Source organism: Haemorhous mexicanus, chromosome 10, assembly GCF_027477595.1.
Source record: "Haemorhous mexicanus isolate bHaeMex1 chromosome 10, bHaeMex1.pri, whole genome shotgun sequence".
NCBI classification, from domain to species: Eukaryota; Metazoa; Chordata; class Aves; order Passeriformes; family Fringillidae; genus Haemorhous; species Haemorhous mexicanus.
The window spans coordinates 11032173-11055729 of record NC_082350.1 but is presented as its reverse complement, the minus strand read 5'-3'; the positions used below and the strand labels follow the sequence as shown (position 1 = coordinate 11055729).

Here is a 23557-nt window from a genome sequence, read left to right as displayed (position 1 = left end):
GTGACCAGAAATTAACAGATTTTATTTATTCTGGAGTGTTCCTATAGCTTTCTATCCTTCTAAAAATTACCCAGCAGAGACGCAATGGAATTTTACCTAGATTTGGAACACAGTAATGAAATACTGCTTTAATGGAATTTTCATCTCCTAAAAAGCACTAAGAATAATAAAGGGTATATAAATAAAAGAATCATTCAGCAACAAGCTTGGAAAGAAATGATTAGAAAGAATTAACCATCTGCAGCCTTTTCAGTAACACTATGCAGCAGTGACTAGCACAAGTTCTCCCAGTTAAATACACCCCAAAAATTATGATTAACATGAAATCTAATTTTAAGGATTTTACAGGACACACAGAATATAACAATTGCTGTTGCAGTGTTACTGAATTCAGACATTTATTTCACCTTAATTTGGATAAAATTTGGTATTTTGCTCAGTTCCTCAGGTGTGAACCTTAAGTCCAACCTATGATACTTTATCTTGGCTGTTAACAGTTTCAGGACTGATTTGCAAGAAATCTCTCTTATTCTATGTGGCTTAGCAGCACCAGTTTCTCTCAGAACAACTAGATGAAAAGCCCATTCAGACCAGGCAGGCAAAGGTACTTTCCCACAACTACAAGGCAAGCTAGAAACAACAAACTTCAGTGACCACTGAACTGACTTTGTCTTTAGGATACACTTCTATGGCTCTTAGGCTTTGGCTGGGAAAAAAAAAAAAAACCCTGAGGGCTGAATATATTTTATTGAAGTCATCTTCTAAGAATTCAAGGCCTATCCTCTTTCCTCAGTCAATATATATACTCAAGGCTTGTTTATCCTTCCTGAAACTACAGAATACTGCTCACATGGGCAGTACTCAGCTTTCAAACAGACACACACACAAAAGATGAGATCACTCTTTAAACTGGGCAAGCCTTGGTTTTTCCTTTGAAAAATTGGCATTTATTATCAATGCATCTGAACTCCTTTAAAGTCTCTGTATCTGCTTGCTTTTCATGAATGCTCTTCCTAATAATTTTCAGAAAGAAAACTGAAGGTCTAATATCAGCTTTTCCCAACATTTTATTACTCATCCTCTCACTCTCTCCCCTAAAGAACCTAAAGTTTAGTAGTAGGCAGAAACAGTGTAATCACACATATCCTAGAGAATAGCTATAGCAACCCCCACTTCCAAAAGCATAATTGTCAGTCTTTATGTCTTCAACCTTTCATTACAAAGACCTGAAAGAAACTTTCAACAATACAACATTGCTAAGGCAGAGAGATTACATACATCTCATGAAGTTTAGTCAAAAGCCATCAAAATTAAAACTACATTTTATACAATTAAAAGAGTCCAAAAAGTGCTCCAAATACTACCTGTATGACTGTTGAAGTGTGCAAAATTAGCAAAATTCGCTGTAGCAGTTGACTGAGGAGGGGCAGCAGCAAAGATATCTGAGCCAAGGTCACTGAGGAGGTCAAATTGTTTCTTTTCTTGTTGCTGCTGTCCTTGAGATCGAACTACAACAGGAGACTACAAACAAGATTTCAATTAGCTAGTACAAAAAGGTGATATTTTACCAAACTGACATTTACAAAATATTAGAAGGCTAGACTAAGCTTATTTCTTTAACAAGACATTTATTCCTGAAGTTTAGGATGCTGTATGTAGTACACACCCTCCTCCTGTAGTATGAGGAATACTATTTATGCTACTACGCTGGCTCTTAAAGGAACTCTGTTGCAGATTTACATGGTTTAATAGAGCCAGAAGACTAAAGTAGCAATATATTATTAGCAACTTCAGATTTGGTATTTGAACTAAATACTGTACAAATACAAGCAATAAAACTTGATTTTACAAGACAGAATATAGTTATTCACTAAATTAAAAAAAAATCATTAGAATTCAGTATAAGTAGAGAAAAATTGAAGAATTTAATAGCAAGGCTTGAAGTTGCAATTTTCCACAGTTTGAGTTAAAAGAGGTCCATTTAAGAGCTGCCTGATGGCAGTTTTCAAACAAACTGTCTTCCCTCCAAAAATCGAAGTACACAGTGTTGCTTGACTTTACATAACAGCATAAGACAGTTTCAGAATGCATAGGAAGCCATAATAAATATGACATGCTTTCATCCACATATTCACTACTAATCTCAGTTAATAACATCAGTAGTTTTCTTATTTTCAGAGAGAAAATGCAAAAATGAAAATATAACACAGTAGGTCTAAACTTTAGAGGTATTTATGCAAAAGACAATTAATTCATCCTATCGCAATGGAGAGCTCTATTTACTGAAAATAACCACTAAAAATCAATTTGGTCAATAGAAACAAACTTCATTTAGTACGTGATCTGAAAACACGTGTATACTTCAGTAAAATACACGACATACAGTGATCACATTAGTTCCTACAGATCACAGCAGCTGTTACTGCAATAATTTTTGTGCCATTGAAAGAGCAACAAGGACTGCAGAACAGTTCTGTGCCCCTCAGCAATCATTACTCACTTGGCTAGGTGTGCCCTTGTTTAAGTGCAGTGCGGGTGCAGCTTCTCCCAAGAGAGATTTGAGCGGCTTCACCTCAGGTGTGCTGCTTGTACTACTGGCAGAAGAGCCCGAGATGGATGCATGGACTGATGCCACCACCTTTGCTTGCTCTGGAGGAACATACCTACATGCAAGAAGAGCAATGGTTTTTACAAGTTTCACATGACAATTTCTTGAGTTTGAAGTTGAGAACTGGCAGATCTCAGTTTTGCTACTGAAACCTCGATCCTGCAATAGACTCTATCAAATAGTTTGCAAAGTACCCATTCTTTAAATATGATATTTATTTTTTTAATGGACTAGAATTTAAAGTCATCAATATTTTTAGCACTTACTCAATATAAAACATGTCTTTCCCATACTAATAAATCAGATGGGAAATAACAGTTTGCAAAACTGTTACTTTACACTGTTGTTGACATCCTCTTAAGCCATTTCTGTTCCATCAATATGAACACTGAGAAACTTGTTTAGTTTGTCTTCTCTGCTTCCTACAGGAGCTCTACATAAAGTTCAGAAATCATTTCACTTTACAGAACTGTGTAATCTAGTCTGAAGAGCAGATCCAAAGAAGGAAAGAACATTCAAAATGAGAGCAAACAGTCCATCTTCACTTCTCATCACAAACTTTATAATAGTAAATCTTTAATAGGCAATCTTTATAATAGTAAAGGTATCTTACCATCTTTTCTTTTCATATTTTTCCTGTAGAAATTCCTTTACTTTCTGTGGATCCCTGAAGTCTGGAATTGCTGATGATCTATCATCAAATAGGCCTAGCCAAATCTGTTTGCACACCTTAATAAAAAACCACAACAACACAGATTATTCAGAGAAAATACCTTAATTCAAAACTTTTTAAAGTTTACTATTGTTAAAACATTAAACCATCAAAGTGTGTGGCTACATAATTTATATTCCATTCTGAGCTGCTGTAACAACTGACTGCTGCACCATGTACTGGTCTAAATACCTAAAGTTGCCTGTCACAGCAGGGCAAGCAGATCCCAGCATCCAATTTCACCATTCAACACTCCTTTTATGAAGTATTTGTAGAATGTGCCCATGAAATGCAAAGCACCTGATTTCTACTTGCAATCTTTAAGATTCTTCTCCTTCACCGAATTTTATACATTCCCTTACTGTACTTAAGGGCTTAAAACTGTTTCAATAGATTCCATATGCCTTAAGCCTCAAAGGTAGATTTTAAAGAATCCAAAGTTCAGTATTTATACTTTTAATTACTATTTGAGTACAAGAACTGTTTTTCCAAAGGCCTTTGTTACCATGATGCAGTTTCTACAATACCATATACATTTGAGTGATGGTACGAGATAAGGAGTAAAAATACTCTTGTTCCAATTTCATTTTCTAATTGTAGTTGAGAGTGAGCAAAAGTTTAACCACTTGCAAAATTCTCAGTATGTTCAAGCTTTAATTCCTGAGCAAAACAAGAGGAAAGGTGTTCTCAAAACTAAAGAAGATGTAGGAGTTTCAACTTGAAATGTTTTAAGCCTTTCAGACTATTCTGCAAGTAACCTGAATATGCACCCAAACAATAACACCAAACATTAGCTGCCCTCAAAAATCACAGTGCCCTTTTAGAACTGGTTTCTTCCAGAGAAGCAGAGTCAAAAAGGCTTTGTTTTTGTGATGCATACCTTTTCTTCCCGCACCCTTTCTGAAATAGCCCTGACCATGCCTCCTACCTGACTACTACAAACATGTCCTCTATCCCTGCAAGTGTCAGGTTTTCAATATTGTTCCCAGTGACCTTCAGGCTCTAACAACCAAGAGCTGCAAAACTGATTGCTCTGAAAGCTGGCAAATCAAGGTAAAAGCTGTGATACTTCCACTTCAGCATCTTCCCCAAACTACTTGGCAAACCTGATAAATCTTATAGGTCATTTCAAAGATTAGAGAGATTAGGCAGACATCCTAACTATGTATTTCATATTTGATGTTTCAGCTTTAAATAGTCCAATTGCATATTCAACACCTAACAGTCCTTATTACCAACATTATCATCATCTGCTGGATAGAGACAAACAACAACAGGAAACAGATCCAATGATCAAAAGATATTTTTAAAAGAGTATTTATATAGCTAATTTAGAGCAAAGATCAGTAGTTACTACCTCAAACTCAGCAACTCTGCATTCATTCTGCAACTGCACTCCACAATAGGGTCAAGTTCAACACATTGATTTGAGTTCTCAAAATTAAACAGTCACAGTATAGCAATAGATAAAATGAAGCTTAATATATTTGTTTAATACATCTTCAAACAAAATTAGAAGACAAACTTAGTCAAAAAAGTCACAAGTCTGTTCTAAAGTAAAGGCTAATATGAAGAATTACTGTTTTAGTAGTATCAATCTTTCACTACTTTTTGGTGACAAAACATATAAAGTCAGAATATTTATGTGTGTATCTTTAAACTTGCAGTGAATAGCCTGAAGTGAGCCAGCAGTAGTATTTCCATACTTAGATTTGAGAGTATAACTATACAAGCAGCAGTCATATGATTGCTAGGAGGAAGAGAAGTCCTGCCTGTGTCTATTTACAGAATCTCTAGCAGCAGGAGTTGGTGGTGTTCAAATCTACACAGTCCCTCCCCTAGCTCAACTTCAATATTGGAAAGAACATCAGGAAATACTGAAGAAAAGAAAAAATTGTGCTTAATTTCAGACAAGCAGAAAGACAAATGTTGTAACAGCCCCTACTTGATTCTGCACCCAGCACTGTAACACCTGGGGTTCCACCATGATAATCAGTTTGCATCCAGCCTGAGACATGCTGGCAAATGACAGAGGAGGGCCTCTTCTCCACCCATACCAGACCATCCAATTATTTCTCCTTCTCCTGCCATCCAAAACAAGTCAGATCAAAGAAACTCATCATAATTACCAAGTCACTGCTACCGTTGAAACCTGGAGGAGATCAACTCACAGCAACTAACCACAACCCAGTTTTTCATGTTTCTCCCCTCCCAGTTTTTTGCTTCATCTTCCCCTTGAAGTGCCTAAGCATTTGGAGTAAGGGGGAAAGAAAACCAAACAAAAAACTCTCAAAACAAACAAAGAGAAACCCCCAACAACAAACAATCCAAACCAAAAAATCACCACAGCTCCGTGTCAATGTCTCAGGCCATCATGACCACTACACGCAATTTCTGTGAGGACTCAGAAAACAAGGTGCTGAGTGACTTCAGATCATTACCAGCTACAGAGCCCTAGTAGATACAGTTCTATGAATATGCAAACAGGAACGGAGGAGGACTGTGCTGAACAAACACCTGTTCGTTTAAAATGATGCAAGCTTCTTAAAGGCATCGGCTCTTGCCATTGCACTGCAATTTCTGCAAACCTTCAGAAAACAGCCTTCCAAAAGTGTTTCCTGGAGCAACTAATTCCTTCTAAATACCTAACCACAAAAGGAAGTAACAAGTGAAATATGCCTTAAGTCATTACTGTAATTAATTTAAACAAACTGCCAGGCATTCTGTGTTCTTCTGCTGCTGGTAGCACAGAGAACAGTTTTACTAAATGGGCAACCAATTTTACTACCAGTTTTACTAATGGACATCCACTAAGCCAAAGAACCTACTTAGTCACACACACTTCAGCAAGACATTCTCACTGTTCCAGAATCTGACTGCAGGAGCTGTACAAACAGTGTAAAACATTTACACAGCAAATGCAAATTAAATTTCACCTAGGTTTCTTTACCTGAAGAGTTATCAGAGGAAGTACAATTTCTTAAAAGTTCTTAAAATGGACAAGTCTTAAACCAAAACCAGACACCCACAATAGGTAAGAGTAGTTTGGGTTAGTGGGAATGATGGAAAGAAACCGTAAGATTTTAAGTGGGTGTACAACATGACTGGAATATGAAGGGTAAATCACATCCTCATAAGGGCATTTCAGACCATGCTTATGCCAAAAAAAGGCTGTTTTGTCTTCCTACTGCAGTTGGGCTTGATGATCTTAAAGGTTTTTTCCAACCTACACAATTCTGACTTAAGTCCTTTAGAAAGCCGTATTTTATGAAGTTTTAGAACCACACCAGAAACCATGCAAAGGCACATATTTCTGTCTGAAGCAGCACACAATGCTTTGAACATCAGCAGCCATTCCAAGCAGGCATTCAGAGCCCAATAAAAGGCTCGTTGTCTTCCCTTGTTTGCTGGTGACCTGTGTGCTCTGTCTAGCTATACTTCTGCTACCATCATCTGACTTGACAGGGATCCACAACACTGCATCGATTATGCTTCAAGTGAACCACAAAACAATTTTCGGCCATCTAAAAAAGCACAAATGGCAGAGAGCTGTGCAATACCACAGGATGAAATGAAAATTGAAAAATAAAATTTAAAGAACACTGTTGTCAGAGACAGAACTCACATCATGTAATTGTGTTATCTTGAAGTAGTTGTCTGTCCATAGTCATTTTAAAGTAAGTCACCAACAGTCCTGAAACTTGTGCAAAGAAAGAAGTTTGCTGTGAGAAATTTTTATTTTTGCTTTATTTTTATTGATCAGGTCATCACATTTTTTGCTTCAAAGCTATTCAGAAGTTACTCTTGTGATAAATATCAGGGAAACTTATGCCATACAACTTGTTTATGGTGGGGGAAGATTACTCAGCATTTATACCTTTGGTACCCTGATTACTCCCCACTAATTCACCATCTGAATTGGACAGATACCAAAAGATTCATTACAACAACAACAAAAAAAAGCCAGTACAACTATAGAAAGATCAGACTGGCAACTTTAGTTGCCAACACCTCATCATAAGCTTCAGTGCTATGTTCTGTCTGGCCCAACAGCTGCCCAGGCAGGACACCTGAACAGCACAGTTACTCCCACAGTTACTCAGCACAGCTATCCACAGCATGTGCTGACTCTTGCAGGGCATTACTCGCAGGACATGGGAGCAAGGAGAAACTGCAAAAAGGCATTAAAGGAAATGTAAACCTGCACAAACCCAAGCCTTAAGCAAGCTGTTACTCTACTAAACATAGTTTTCTTCTTATTTAATACAAATTCACTATCTGAAAAAAAAAAATCCATGGAAGTAATTGTTCTCAATTTTAGGTAATTTTGAGAACGTATGTTTTGAGAAATTTGAATTTGATATCCCAAGGAGCATGTATTTCAAACCACCCCTCTAACAGCTCCATATATAAATCACACTTGCAGAGCTCATTCAGAAAGTGCTGCTGCTGAAGTTGTATGACACATCTTCAGCCTCATTTTAACAGAATTACTCATTCCTTTGCTTTTACAGATAATATATGAACCATCATCCCAACTCACCACACAATTACACAACACTACTATTAAGGTATTGGGCCTAAAAATTCTATGGCTTTCTGAAATCCTTCTACATTGCACCATCTCCTTGGGAATACTCTGGTTCAGCCATTTAATATTAATATTGTTCTTTCTGCAACAGCAGCACCAATAGGCCTGAGCTCGAAAGCTCTGTTTATTCGCTGAAAGCTTTGCTATACTCTTCCTCTGGATAACCACAGCTCTATCAAACAAAATGCTCTGCTTAGAGAAGAGCCTGACAAGCTGGAGCCAAGAGTAAACACTCAAGTTATGTGGAAGCCCCTAGAAACAGTGGAACATATCCAACAATCCATAATCATTGTCCACTGTCCCTGAAAAGTGTAATTAGTCCATGTCCCACTGGTTCACCAACAGAGCAGGGGAAAAAAAAAAGGAGAGCACTGAAGTCACAATGACTAAGCATATGCAGCATTTGAAGGTCCACTTTTGTTGAAGGCTTTACTTTGAAGTTTTGCACCTACTACACTCTGGGGGCTGCAAAAATCAAGACAAAGCAAAGTTTTACCTTGTCAGGTAACAACAGGTAGATACCAGTTGTCTTCATGGAATGAAAAAGTTCATGAGAATCCCTTTACAACTGCTTTGGGAAGGATAGTACCTGTCCTCTGCCAACAAGCTCCAGTAGTGCAAGGGATGTCATCAGACACTTGGCAACCAGATACTGGGACGTTCAGAATTAGATCAGCAAGTACAGCATGAAGTAAAGAGGGAAAGAAAATCACAACCAGCATCAACCTACTCACCCTGACCTAGATAAAAACCCAGGAGGTAGCAAGGCAGAAACTGTGAGTTTCCGTAACTTAAATATATCATTGAAAGGAGAAATTAGGCCAAGTGCATATTGTATGTTATAATAAAGCCTTTACCTTTATTTCTCTTCATACCATTGGTTTCCCTGAATCTGCACTCCACAGCTATTCCATCTGAGAGAGAGCTTTTTTCCCCAGAGTAATTATATTTACCATACATTTGGTTTTCCATACATTATTTACATTTGTAGTCCTACACTTTGAGAAATTACCTTTGTTTTCAGCTTTGACAGAACACAACAAGAACACATCCCATTTAGTGCACATCTGGCCCACCACGAAGTTAATCAGAAAGGTTTCTGGTTAAAACCTGGCCTCCACTAACTTTTCATGCTTTCAGGAGTTCCAAGGAGGGGTCAAAGACTGAAAGGAAAATACGTGTACCTGTTTTTCCACAAAAGTTTAGCTTTTGTTTTGCTTTATATTTGTTCGCATGTTATGGGGTTTTTGCCTGTGTGCTTTTAGAGCTGGGCAAATAGGAAAGAACAGGCCGACTAAAAAACTGTTAATTAAGAAAAGAATCAGCACTATCCACTAAATTTTGCAGAAACACTGAGAATTTAAGACTTCAGTTATTTTTATTCCAGTGCTTTGTATTTCAACTACCAAATAAAGCTTTGCCATGTCATAACCATTTCACTGATAGAGATCTCCAGTGTGTGGGGAAAGGCGGATATAGGAGAGACAAAGGCCTTCTGCTTAGACAACACAATGAGCCACCACACTTCAGAAACTCCTGTTAGCACAGTTGTGCTAGTCAGGAAGAATAAAAATTCAGTCAGGCCAGCAAAGTTACATTCTTGCTCATTAAGCCTCCTGCTCCTGTATGTGGTGAAGGCAGCAAGGCAAGGAAAAGCTCTCAGAGGACACATCCTTGTGTTGACAGAAGCTGTACTTCAACCTAGGAAAAAGCACACTACTTGACCTACAACACTTCTGGAGACCCAGACATACCGCTGCATAGGAAGATTACACATGTCAGTCTAGTTTAAAAAGCTCTAACAAGATAATACCTTTCAGGAGGCTGGTAAATGCCAAATTAGATTTCTTCTTCTCCCCACCCCTGCCAATAAAATATCCTCAGTCATGCACCAAATATAATGCTGGCAGTGCAAAGAACTGCACATTACCACACAACAAAACTAAGTTCCAAAACATAACACCCTACAGGAAGAAAGATTTGGAAACAGTTTCTTTATGTAAGCAAGTTATAGCTTTGTTTAGTAATCCTGCACTTCTGATGTCAATATTATTCATTAATCTCTGTAAGTTAAAAGAATTTCATACTGCCAGAGTACTGATTTCAAAGGCAGTTTGGGTCCAGAAGTTATAGTGGTTTGATAAGCAGAGTGAAGCCAGTAAATCCAGCTAACAAAGACATTGTTCTACACACAATCAGCTCATGTATCTCTGTATTGTATTAGCAGAACCAGCAATGTACTCCAGGGACACCTGACTGCCCAGCTCGTGCTGTCAGCACTCATCAGCTCCAGCTTAGGACTGCTCCTTTCACTCCAGGGTTTCCAGGCCACATTCCACAGTAAAGGAGATTCAAGGGAAGCATTCTTGCCTGGCCTAACACCAGCTCTGAACCAGGTTCAGACTGCTGCCAGTTCTGCAAGAGTGCAAGAAACAGGGACTTGCACAGGTGCTACTGAGAGTCAGGAAAATTGGCACCGAAATTCAGCACTATTAAAATAACTCCAAGCAGCTGAGCATACCTTTGTGTATTCTACTCATTAGCTCAGGTAAACATGGCATTTGCCCCAGAGTAACAGAGATTTTATAAATCCAAGACCATCAAGATCTTTTTCTTCAACCACTTGCAAATTAGAATGGGTTATTTGGAAAGGTTATAAAATACCTGTCATCTTTCAAAAGGGTAGGAGAAAAATTAACTCTGCAACTGGTTTGCCTCATAATACTATTCTTCATCTTAGGAGAAAAGCTTCTGAATAAATATTCACAGTTATAATGGCAACAGGAGATTAGCACCACCTCCACTTTCTTCAAGCAGCAAGTTCACTTCCTACTACCACTGCACAACTGAATCAGAGGCCAAATCAGCACTAGCATCATTTGAGGATGAGTATTCAAGCAGACACATCTCCATATCACTCTCTCCTCATTATTCCTAACAAGAAAATGTGCAAATACCTCACACTGCTCTTCATGAAGACAGCAAGGAGACGAAAAACCCTACCCAGTGAGTCAGAACTGCCTTTATCCTTCAAAAGGATTTCAGAAGGCACTTGAGGAATGACAGCTGGAAGATGCCTCCATTCTTGCTACAGTGACCTAATCCCAACATAAGCAAAACTGGAGACTGGTCAGCTGTTTATACCTCCAGATGAGTAAGCAACACCAAAATATAGGTGTCTTCTAATACAGTATAAGGATTTAAAACTTTGTTTGACGCAGTAAAAACTCATTTAAAATAATTTTCAAGCTACCTGTGCCAGAAATTTCTTAGAATGTGTATAGATGGGGAAGAAGATGGTGTCTCACCTAAGGAAGAGCTGCTCTGAATAATCTCTCCCTGAAGCAGCTGCTTTGCAGAAGCCTTTCAGTAACTGAATGTTTCACCCATGTGTGCCACAAAGAGGGTCATTTACAACAACTGGGGAAAAGTTGGTATTTTAAATATTATGAAACATTTTAGGGTTTTTTCTTTGTTTGGTTTGGGTGGTTGGGTTTTTTTAGAGGACTTCAACCTCATACAATATACTGACCTTATAAATACCCTTTGAATGAGAGTGGAAAATGACTTCATTTAAGAACAACTCAGCACCTTAACTACTTTATCTCATGGAAGTTTTCTTGCTATTTTACTTTGTATTCAGAACAAGATCCCTATTGTACAACCACGACCTACTCTTCTGGAAGCAAGAAAGGTTATCACAGAGGCCTTGGCCATGATGGAGAAAGACTCGAGCAAGAAAGTTGGAATGAAAGTATTTTAGAAGTTACAGAAAAATATAAGTTAAACATGATAGATTGCCAAAAATGTTGAGCTTTTTATATGTATCACTTTAAAATTGTTATAACCGTTGATATTAAAACATTGGACAATTCCATGTTTGAAAAGTCTTATTTTAGGCAATTTCCTTTCTTCCAATAGATACAAGAGCCTCCTATGCTGAACAGTAAGCTAAAGAAAAAAAAAAAAAAAAAAGGGGGTTTCTTTTGTCAGATGAATTTCCTCTGTCCAATACATTATCTTATCTGCAGATAAGTATTCCAAAGTTCAATACTAACAAGGGAAAGCAAAATGCCTATTTAATTACTGCAATATGAAGTACAAAACCATGTTTAACTAGGTTTTAAACTTCTAACAGTCTTTAAAACAATAATAATTTCTATTCAATATTTGAGCACTCCTTAAATGTGCCATCAGCACCTACAAGTGTCTATTCAGTTCTACTTAAGAATTAATGCAATAATCAACAACCTAAAACTAAACTCAGAAAGACATCTTCATTTAGGGGGCAGCTCATTTAAATCATTGCAATCCTCTGATTAGAGTACTACAAGTGCAAAGACCTATCCTTTTGAAATAGAGCAGCACTGCAGAGGTCTGTGATTTTTTTTTTTTATGTCAATAATAAACTATGTAACAACTGAATCATAACGATTAGCAGACTAGTCATGGCTATGAGAAGGACAACCACACCAATCAGTTGAGAAGGGATCACTTAAGGTTCCAGATCAGTGAAAACAAACGCATCACATTCTCTAGACATAGCAAGTTTAGTAAATGAAATTAAAACAAATACAGGGAGAGAGCTACAAACACATGTTTTCCTTCACACTTTGTGAAGCTTAAAGCAAAGCTGAAGTTTACAATCTAATCTTACGGAAAGAGCCTCCAACACGCTCTTATGTGAATCCAGAGATGATTCTTTATTAAATTTCCCTATGCAAAAAGTCAGTAATACTGACTTATATATGCTCTATACATATACACACACATGCAATGTTCTATAGTTTTAAAAAGCCCAACCAACCTAAGCCATCAAGAGTATTTTATAAAGTCTCGGAGAGTTCAGGCCTTGTTCTAGCTCTGTCTAGAGGAATCAGTCACTAACAGTCATTTCAACAAATAACACATGTTTACCAGGGCAGAAAAAGAAATTACTACTTCTGTTTTCATTCTTCAACCTGACAGTTATGAATGGACCAACTTTAAGAAAGTTAAGTATCAGCATTTTACTGAATGATGGGATTTATCCTCACAAAGCTTCACAAAAGCACACTAATAAAACACACTCTAGCCTACAATCAATAGTTCTACTAAACAGGGTACAGATGCAATCAATGTGAAGCAGAACCTTATCTAGTTTGAACAGAGGCAAAATCTGCCTCTAAAATCCTCAAGGCTACAGCATGTTATTAAAACACAAACTTCACCTTCAAACTTAAGTCAGCAATAGCCACATCCAGGGCCTAACAGCTCCATGTATTCCCACAGAGGCAATCCAACATTTACCTCAGATTTTTTTTTCTTCTATTAAAAGGAACAAAAAGTCAGTATGCTAGAACTCTTCAAAGCTGCCACGAGGTAACAATTTCTCCCTTTCCTTCCTCTGTCCAAGAACATTCAATATGGATATACTTTAACACACATATGTAAGTATATGGATATGCTTTTATCAAGTATTTAAAATACTTATTATTAATTATAAATTAATTATTCATTATTATTTTATTAATAATTAAAACTAGTAGAAGACTTTCTGACACCAAGTGTGAAGAAATACAGCTACAAGCTGTACTTTTGTATTTATTTTGACGCAGTACACTCTTTCAGGAAATACTGCTGTGGTCAGTTTCAAGTTCTGAGCTTACAGGAATAAAAAAAGGTGGCTGCATATTGCCTTATGCAAAATCAAAAGAAAACCCAATACAGAAATACTGATTATGTGAATCTTGTTTGTCTGGGTTGGGCAATAACATTATGATGATCAGCTACCCAATGAAACAAGCTCTTCAGAAGCCTCATTTCAAATGATGTTGGCTTCAAAAGACTTCTGTCTAGCTTTTGCCAAAAAAAAAAAAAAAAACCAAACAAAAAACGCTTAGTTTTCTTGAAGTAGTGTTTTCAACTTTAATACTAAAGTGCCAAACCCACTTTATTTTCCAAATAATACTTACTTCATTTCCATGTTTCTGCAGAAACTCTATTTCCTGTTGTGTGAACGTAGTCATTGAAATCGACTTCACTCTGTGGGGTGGATTCAAGCCCCGCCTGAAAGAAGAAAGAGGTGTTCAGCATTTGGGAAATTTGTCATCATACAATCACATTTAACACTACAGCTAGACATTTTAAAATCAGGAGCCATCTCTGTAAAGCACACTCATTCTTGGTACTGCCATACAACTTAAGGCTATGTAAGCTCAAGTAACACTCAGTATACAAAGCTGAATAACAACTTCAGGGGAGACCAATATTCACAACTGCCCACGCAAAGTCACTCAGGCACCTTCTATGCAAATTTAGGAAAACAAAATTAGACCTTTTTTAAAAATCATAATCTGCTTCACCCTTGCCTCTACCTTTTGTCTCTCACTCTTGGGTTTCTTGGTAGTAGTTTCCTTTTCCTCCAACTCTTTCCATACTTTGATCTCTTATCACAACTTCTACACAGTAACTAGATTTCTTCAACTTAAACTGTCCAGCTCAGTATTTTTCTCTTGCTTTAACCTACATTTCCTGTTTCCTCACAGCATCTTTTTACAGTTTACTTTTTGCCCCTGAACTCACAGGGGCTTACTCCTCTTCCTGAACACTACGGAACTAACCACAACAAAAGCAAAAAGACACTGGTTTTAGCATGCTCTCACATGAGAGATACCATTGCTAATGCCACAGCTCCAAACATGAGCAGCTCTGCCTGAAGCCCAGACTGGCACCACTCTCACATCCATGCCAGGCTCCCGCAGCAGAGCCAGCACAACACCAGGCATTTGTGCTGCTACAGCCTGACACTGTCAAACCCAGTTCAGTCACAGCCTGCAAGCACAGAGAGAAAACATGCTGAGCAACAGCATCAGGGTAAGAAAAAGCTGGCTTTCTTTTCCAACTCCTCCTTTAAATACATGCTAGCTACTGCTTTTGCCCACAACTGCTTCCCATCAAACCCAAGCTGTGCTTTGCCTAGTGGATGCAAGAACATCCCATCCCACATGTGCCAAGCACTGGAGACACTCACCCAGGCAATACCAGGGGGCAGTTTACACTCAGGTTAATTAGGCCTGGATTTCTGAAATACCATCTTAAAAACCAATTCACATACATTGACCATGAGATACCAAAGCACACAAACAGCTTTCCAGGGATGCAATACGGGCCTAACAAATGGCTAAGAAAATCAACCGTATTGCTTGTATTTTTCCGTACACTTAATTCTAAATTTGGTTCAGATTGCTTTAAGAAAAAAGAAAAAAAAAAACCAAAAACAAAACAACACTGACATCTAATTTAGAACAGCCAGTAGATTTCTTTAAACTCTGTGATTATCCCAAGAACATTAGCTATAAATTAAATTGTTATCCATCAGAACAGCCTATGAAAAAAATCTGACATTCCAAATATTAACATTAAATTCAACTTTGGCAGAAAAACTTTAGCACTTCAAGTTCTCCAAGTAAGTCTAATGGGAAAAATACTGTGCTTTTAGCTTGGAAATTCACCTTCACACCTAAATTCAAGTGTACCTGTAAGACAATTCTGATCCTGTGTTAAAGAACTCCACATTTTTAATCAGAAGTTGAATATGGGTTAGAACACTAAGCAGTAACATTTTAGCCTAAGTTTCATGAGAAAAAAAATTTGAGATAATCACAGTTTGAAACACTTGGATAAACAATTAATTGTATTTTGCTAAGAAATGCAGTCATTTTGAATACCTTCAAAGAGAAGTCATTTACAGGCATATGAAAATTTGTTTTACAGAATACCATTTGCTTCAGGAAACTTTTGAAATCAGAGCAACTGACATTAGACTCCACAGTTCAGCACCTTGACATGGTAGAACTTCCACTGAAGTTGGTGAGAGAGGTTTTACGATACTTGATTAAACTATCTTCTCTCAAAATATTTAAATTTCTTGGTAAATTAAAGTTACTAATTTAACATCTTTCATCTAGCTGTATCATCTACAACACAAATAAATTACATTTATCAAAATCCTATAATATTATCTGAGTTATTTTTAAATTAAATGCTCATTTTAAGATGATGTAATTAATTTATAAGAAACCTGTAGGAGTTCTATGCAGTTAAAATTCATTGTTTCAGAGCTGGTGCTAGGATTAGGTTTTGCTTATTTCTGGCTTTTAAAAGAAACACCTCAGTCTGTGCATGCAAGTAATTACATTTCACTAAATGGCACTTGTAGCATCACATATTGAGTGACAGCATAGAAACAAAGTTGGCATCCACTTGGCACTTCACACAGATCTATCTGCTCCATCAAATGTTATATGACAATTACTGTCCCTTGCTTTTACAGTAAGTATAAAAGCAGTTCTGTCTGCCTTAGTCTGTTCAATTTACTCTCCTCCTAGTAATTAGAATAGCAGCACAGTTAGGTAGTTGTAAACTATTTAATAGCTATTTAAAAGCCAGAGCTATTCACTAACACATTGACATGTTTCTCAGCACAGGCAGTATATCTCAACTTTCCCACTAGCTCCTGCTGGAAATTCCTTTTTGCAGTACGTACAGTTGAAGTGCTCTGTTGTACCTGTGTTAGCAATTTCAAGGCACTGCAGAAGTTCTCTAAGACTTACCTACTCTACAGTGATCTACCAGGGCTCTTTAGAGCGTTTACAGCAGCAAACACTGACATCTTCAGTATCTTCAGCTCTATTAAGCAGCAATATTAAATGTGGTTGAGGCCTAGATAAGATTTTGTATCATCTCACCAGAGACTTCCTCCATGCTTCTCTCTCCAGTGAAAAGTTCAGACATATAAGGTTTCATGGTATACACACTATATCCACATGGGATAAGAGGAATTCACATTTCCTCTTATACCATCCTGCTAAAAGAAGGAAGACATCCCCCCTAAAGGTCAGATCACCACACAGAGGTGTCAGATGTCTGGCAGGATGAAAGACAGCATGGAACCACGTCAGTGGTCCAGGTAATATTGGAAATTCTGAACAAAACTTTAACAGCCATAATCTAAAGTAAACTATAAAGCTGCAATACTGTACATTCAAGTATTTATGTCCATTGAATACGGCAAAGGATGCAGGCAATCTATGTAAAGCTTCCTCTTATGCTAAAGCAGCCTAAGAAGTCGGCCCAAAAGAAGGAATTCAAGACAAGAAGCTGCACACAAACACAGCCCAAGCATTATCTTCCTTAGATAAATTACTTTGATTCTACCATTAGAACAACAAACTATTTTTTTATGATTTCTAACATCCATTAATGGCCTGGAATTTCCCTAAAACAGAGCAGTTGTGCAATTTTTGAAACAGGATTCAGGGACCAACCCTTCCTTACCTTACAGAGACTATTTAATGACCCAAATGATTCACAAACACCTCATCTACATATGGGGGAAGCTTATTGGTAGACAGCCAAGTACAATTATCCCTTATGAGGAATTAACAAATCTCCTTTTTCATAGGTAAAATGTTTCTTTCCCTGTATTTGACAAGTGTTTCACACAATTCTAATGCTTTACAGTACTCCCTATTTAACAGGGACAAACAGATTACAGTCCCTTAGTGCAAATTATCCATGCCTAAATTTAAATTGACCCTGAACTAGTATTTGCAATCTGCCCCTGTGCAGCAGTACCAGTTACTCCCTTCCCTACAACAGAGCTCCTGGGGAAGGCAGCAACCAAACGCCACCTCAGCACTTAAACCAGACTGCAGCTCTCTCCTCCCAAGAGGCCCTGGGGAAGGATGACAGAGTAAGACAATTCTGCCATCTGCACTTATCCAGCACACCAGAGCTAGAACATCCCACACAGAGATCCCACTCATCACTGCCAACTTCTTCACGCTCAGCAACGATTATTTCTGTGGAAGAGCACTATGACCAGAGATTCCAGCCCAGAGTCTCCTCCACTGACCCTCACTGAGTCACAGCTCAGCGTAGGGGCAGCTTCAGAGAACATGAGACCTCTGTTCTCCAGAGGGCATTGTTAAACTGGTGCTCTCACAAACAAAGGAAGCTTTAAGGCCACTGACACAGGATTCTGCAGTCTGGCAGTTGAAACATTAAACATTCAAAACACAGTCAACAAGCAGTGGATATTTGTTTCTAACATAATTTAGCGGCAAATTATAGTTGAACTTGTGATTGTTGGCAGAGCAGCCGACTGCAAAGGCTAGGGCTGGGAGGGGAGAAAAATGTGAAGAGTGAGCTCTGGCAGAACAGAGGGTCCCTTTCGTGGGAGGAATGGTGGGCAGACGGCTGCTCAACACTGCTCATGTCCCCTGGATCAGATTTTAACACCAACTCGAATCTAAGCCAGCAAAATCTGATCCCCTAAAACGCAGGAAGGTGAGGCAAGTCAAATACCGAGCCATCACAAAGCACCCCACACACCCAGATGTCCAGAAAACAAGCACCAGAAAACCCAGTGTGACAGCATTCATAATTATTTCTGTGCTACTCTAATTAGCAAAAAGGAATATAAGCAGCACTGGCCATTCCTGATACTTGCAGACCTCCCTGGAGACCCTCCACCATCTCACAAGCTCATTTATTTTTAATAGCAGACAACTCATATACACATTTTGAAGCAGCGTTAAGATTAATTTAGGTTTTTCCTTAAAAAATAACCAAACATTCTTTCTGAACTGCACAGTGTTCAGTGTGGTATAGACACATTTCCTTTGCTCTCCTGCCTTGCAACTGAAAACAAGAAATATAGTAACACAGAAAATATCCTTAAAAAATATATATACACATACACAGAGACCCAGAACACATGGAGTCATTTTCCAAACATGCTACAAAGGAAAAAAAGGACTGATAAGTCATGCTAACTCAATCACCTTCATTCTAGAACTGTTTATTTAGACTTTTAAAATTTCTGCTAAACTTATTCTAGGGAAAGAACAATAACTTATCACCACTGCACAGAGACGTTATCGTTTGCTACTATTCTATCAGCCAAATACTTCTATCTGCTGATACAGAAGTCCCCTATCCATGAAAATTTTAAATTTAAAATTTCAACTAGGAGCATCACAAGTAGCCAGAAGGAGGCCAACAGTTGTAAAAATCTAGCATAAAAGGGCTTAGCATTTCTCAAAGTACCTATTATGCTGTAAACATTCCTTGTTGCTGAACAAGAGACTTCCAAAATAAGTTGGGAGGGAGTTAAGAGGCCAGTGAGAAAAAGGATAGGAGTACCTTAATTATCACATCAGCAGATACAAAAAAGAGTCAAGATTAAATAAAAAAATTATGTAATACAAAACATGTGCAAGCAGACTGCTAAACAGGGATATTTTCCGTTGGTGAACTGAAAACATGTTCTTTTTATCAAAGTTGGGAGCGGGCTGACTGTGAGTGCTACAGAAGTACTTGAAAGCAGAGATGCACACACAGCTGAGATACAAGGCAGAGAGGCATTTGATAAGACAAAGGGAAGGATGTCACTGTCAGCAAGCCACATGGGAGCATCCAGGAAAACAATAGTCATAGCTACCAACACAATCCTTTGAATCAAAGGACTTCTGTCAAACCAAAATAATCTCCCTGCCAACATTTCCCAAGATACAGGTTTGCTGTAATAAAGAGAAATCTTCCCGTGGTGTATGACTGTAATCTTGACCTGAGCACACTGCTCCTCCAGAGCACCTCCTCCCGCTCTCAGGGCAGAAATTGTGTATAATTCCAGATATCCTAGATTCTTGTACAACACCAAAAACTTGAGTTACCTTGTGTGATGCTAGCACACTTTTTTTGCCCACATGAAGAATTTAAACACAGGGGACAAGTGGAACTATTTTAAGAGGAAGCAAATTCACACTACTGAGCATGAACCTTCTCCTACATGCACCATTTTGCACAGCAAAACTTCTGCTCTGGTAAGCCTGATCTGACCCAATCACTTAAACCCCAGGTACTATGGAAAAAACCTCCTGTCATCCACACTTCTGACTTGACAAGCTTCACCTTCAACATTAAGTCAGAAAGAGATCTTTTTAGCAAAGCCACTAGTTCTGTCACTGTTTTTAGCAGCATATGAAAAAGCTAGACATACTATTTTGGGAAACCGTAGAGGGAATAGTAGGTTTTTAAAGCTAAATCTAGTAATACATTAGCATCACTCTTTTGATACTCATGAAATACTTTAAGGAAATTCAGGATGGATCCAGAATTAAGATTTTGGATGTGACTAGATAGCCCTTGCCAGGACAATGAACAAACACTTCAGAAAACTAGTAAAAAAAGTTATACTACAGTTTTAAAGAGCTTAGAGTTAACTGTATCTAGAATAACATGGTTATTTTAAGATGATACTGATGTTAGCAATCACTTTTAGTTGAGAAACCTTTCTGAAGGAGACTTTTTAATCTACTAGTACTTTAATCTTGCACTGAGCACTTCATACTTGAAAAAACTGGTCTACTTGACTTCAAGAATACTTCCTGTACCGGATTAGAAAAAAAATAATTAAAACAAGAAGCAATGCAAGTAATACACACAGCATATAAACAAGATAAAGTACTAAGATTATTAAAACCTTACAGTAAAGCAAGTACTATGAGGCAGAACACAAACAGCCATTAAGAACTACAAAAGCAGCAGTACTTTTATAATTGCCATTATGCTGTTTGTTCCCAAGTCGTTTCCCTACACCGTGAAATTCTACAGTGAAAAGCATTTAGAAATAAACAAGTTGTCTGAAGAACTGTTCTGATGAAAGTGTTAAAAATAAGTTTCTAGTTCTGAAACAGACATGACCTACACCAAGTCTCATCACTAACAAATAAACATGCCACTGGCTAGGTCATAAGGTGTTAACCAATGCATATGATCCTGCACACACAACTTACAGAGGTTCTTCCAAGTTGACATGAAAGAATGAGTCCAAATTTATTTTAGAGGGAAACTAAGTCCTCTTAATAGTCATGTACTCCAGCTGTAAGTGTAGGTGTTACTAGCTGTAAGAGCCAAACACGTAGTTTGTAGCTGCTTTTTTGCAGTAAGACAAAAACACTGCATATTTAGAATGAAAAAACCATTTGTGTTTCAATGGAATACCAATACATTAACCATGTTTTTGCAGATCATCTTCCTCCTTTAAGCATGGTATCATCCAAATGATGGCCAACACCAAGTGGCAGCTGTCCCCTGCTTACGAGTTGTTTCACTGCCTGTACATGCTTTTGGTGGCTGTAAACTGGACTATGTTAGTAGTCCCTACCTCCCAGTCAACAGATAAAAGGAACAGACTCTTCTGAACCCACGCTAAGCATCTCAGCAGCATTCACAATATACTTGTCTATTAAGGTTAAGAAGCCTGAAAAATAAAGACAAACACTCTCATGGTGCAGCTTTACCACACTTTCAGTTTAACCCAGTAAGAACATGTGCAACCATTAAATAAGCTCAGTGCAGTAGCTTAAAATAGTTTCACATGCCAGCACAAATAACAGTTTGCTAAGAGAGCAAACAATAGCCAGAGCTGGCTGATTGAGTGGCATGTTTGTGTGAAAACCCAGAGTCTCTTTTCAATTTCACAACCTAAATGTATTTTCTGTTTTTGCATCAAGTCTGTTCAGAAGCCTACATAAAGTAGAAGAACTCCAAGTCAAATTAGCTGTCTATTAGTATAAAAGGCAGTTTGTTCCATGTAAATTCAGCAAAGAAGTAATATATTTACTTTGCATTTAAACATAATTACCAACTTTGTTCTAAAACACAAGACCCTACTTGGAAGGGATGTTTGGGGTAGTAAGGGGACAGAAATTAGTTCAAGCTCCTAAATGCCTTTTAGAAACACCAATCCATATCCTCTGACATACTATTTATTACTTCTTTTGTTACTCTGGTTCTGCTCCATTCCATTAGCACAATGCTACAGAATCATATAAAACCAAACAGATATAGCTAAGGAAACAGCAGCACTAAAGACAGTGGGGTCTTTCTCCCAAATTATGAATATGTGACTGAAATTCACAACTGACTGACCTCAACTCTTCGTTTCATACACACTACCTCTGGGAAGGACGGGTGGAAAAGGGAGGAGTAGTAGGAAGGCCCATACAGGAATGAGGAACAGGAAAAATGCAATCACTTTATCAGAGCCAATCCCTTTCCCAGGTTTATACATATAGTTTGTAGAAAATAGTCGATGTAAAATCAAAAAATCCCAAACAGCTTCTACTTTTCTTATAAAATCTCTTAAACCATTGGGCCTGGAGTTTATAGACTGAGACAGAGCTTAAAGGTTTGTCTTACAAACTACCACCAAGCAGAACTCGTTGCGCATAAAGCCATGCTGGTGGTTTAACTTAACGTTTAAGTAATATCTGCAAACGCATTCACGACAGGGTTAGTATCCCCGCATCTTCAAGGCTATCATGACAGTGAACTGCTAAGCCACATGCCCCTTCCCTTTCCACAAGTATTGCCGCACACTTGCTTAATTAACCACCCCTCGACACTTCCGTGCGGTGGTGGTGCTCCGGCTGCCCGTGCGCGCTCCCCCTACGCGCCGGAGAAGCCTCCCCAGGATCATCTCCGGGCCGCGGGGCTGCCGTGCGCCCCAGCGCCGCACACCCTGCCAGCGGCGGCCACCTCCGCACCGGGGGCTCCGACGGGGATTTCCAGCGAACGCGCCCGAGAAAGCCTCCCGACGGCCTCCCTCCCTTACCCGGGAGAGCCCCCTGCCCGCTGCCCTCCGACGTGGCCAAGCCGGGAACAGGAAGGGCGAGCGCAGGGGGAGCGGCGGCGCCGCGAGACCCGCGGCGGGGCTGCACCGCCCGGCCGCCGCCGCCCTGCGGACGCGTGCCCCGGCGGCCGGGGGCGGAGGTCACCGCTGCCGGGGGGATGGAGCCGGCGGTCCCCTCCCGCACTCACTCACAGGATGCCGGAGCAGGAGGTGCACACGAAGCTGCCCACGGTCATGTCGGTGTAGGTGGGGCCCCGCTGGTCGCAGTCGAAGCACTTGCGGTTGGGCGGGAGGCTGCTCATCTCCCGCAGCAGCTTCAGGTGCTTCTCCTCCTGCTTCCGCTTGGCGCTCGCGGCCATGGCCCCGCCGGCGAGGGACGGCCCGGCACGGCGCCGGGCCCCGCTCACACCCCGGCGGCGGCGGCGCTCCGGGGCTCGGCCGGCGGGAGAGGGGCCGGGCGGGCGGGGGGGTGAGGGGAAGACAGGGGAGGAAGGGGCGGGGAGGGCACAACCGGCGCCTGCCGGCGGGCCGGTGCGGGAGGGGGGTGGCCGCTGACGCGGACCGGCAGCCCCACGAGGGAGGCAGCGGGCGGGGGCCGCGGCTCAAGGGAAGCAGCGGCGGCGGCAGCAGCGGCACCGGGCCCGGGGCGGCGGAATGACGAGCCCGGGCGGACCCTGCGCGACACCTTTATGAGCTCAGCGAGGAGATGGCGGCGGCGGCGGAGCCCCGCGCGCCCGCCGGCTGCAGCTCCCCCTGTCGCTTGGGAGGGCGCACTACACTCCGTCCCCTCACGCCGCGGCCCCGGCCCGGGGCGGCGCCTACAGCGGGGCCGAGTCACCCCGCGTGACCCGGCAGGGCGGGGGTAGGGCCGGGAGTCTGTCTTGTGGAGAATCCCGATGGAAAAATATCAGTAAAAAGTGAGTGCAGTTAGACTTTCCTCGGGGACGAGGAGATCGCCTCCCC

At 39.9% G+C, this 23557-nt stretch overlaps 1 protein-coding gene across 6 annotated transcripts in view; it reads right to left on the bottom strand.

Moving 5' to 3' along the window:
• The window catches only part of AGFG1 (ArfGAP with FG repeats 1), a 35485-nt gene extending 12448 nt beyond the window's left edge, over positions 1-23037 (bottom strand). For 2 of the 6 annotated variants that reach the window (XM_059855307.1, XM_059855310.1), the window contains exons 1-5: positions 22787-23036; positions 13866-13959; positions 3222-3337; positions 2501-2663; positions 1365-1521 (exon numbers count right to left, since the gene is read on the bottom strand). In XM_059855307.1, the coding sequence (XP_059711290.1) occupies positions 1365-1521; positions 2501-2663; positions 3222-3337; positions 13866-13959; positions 22787-22953 (697 nt within the window). In that variant the 5' untranslated portion in view covers positions 22954-23036. Of the gene's footprint in view, positions 1-1364; positions 1522-2500; positions 2664-3221; positions 3338-13865; positions 13960-22576; positions 22596-22782 lie in introns of those variants that run through there. The other 4 variants (XM_059855308.1, XM_059855309.1, XM_059855311.1 and 1 more) reach the window with 4 other exon arrangements.
• Between the last annotated feature and the right edge of the window lie 520 nt (positions 23038-23557).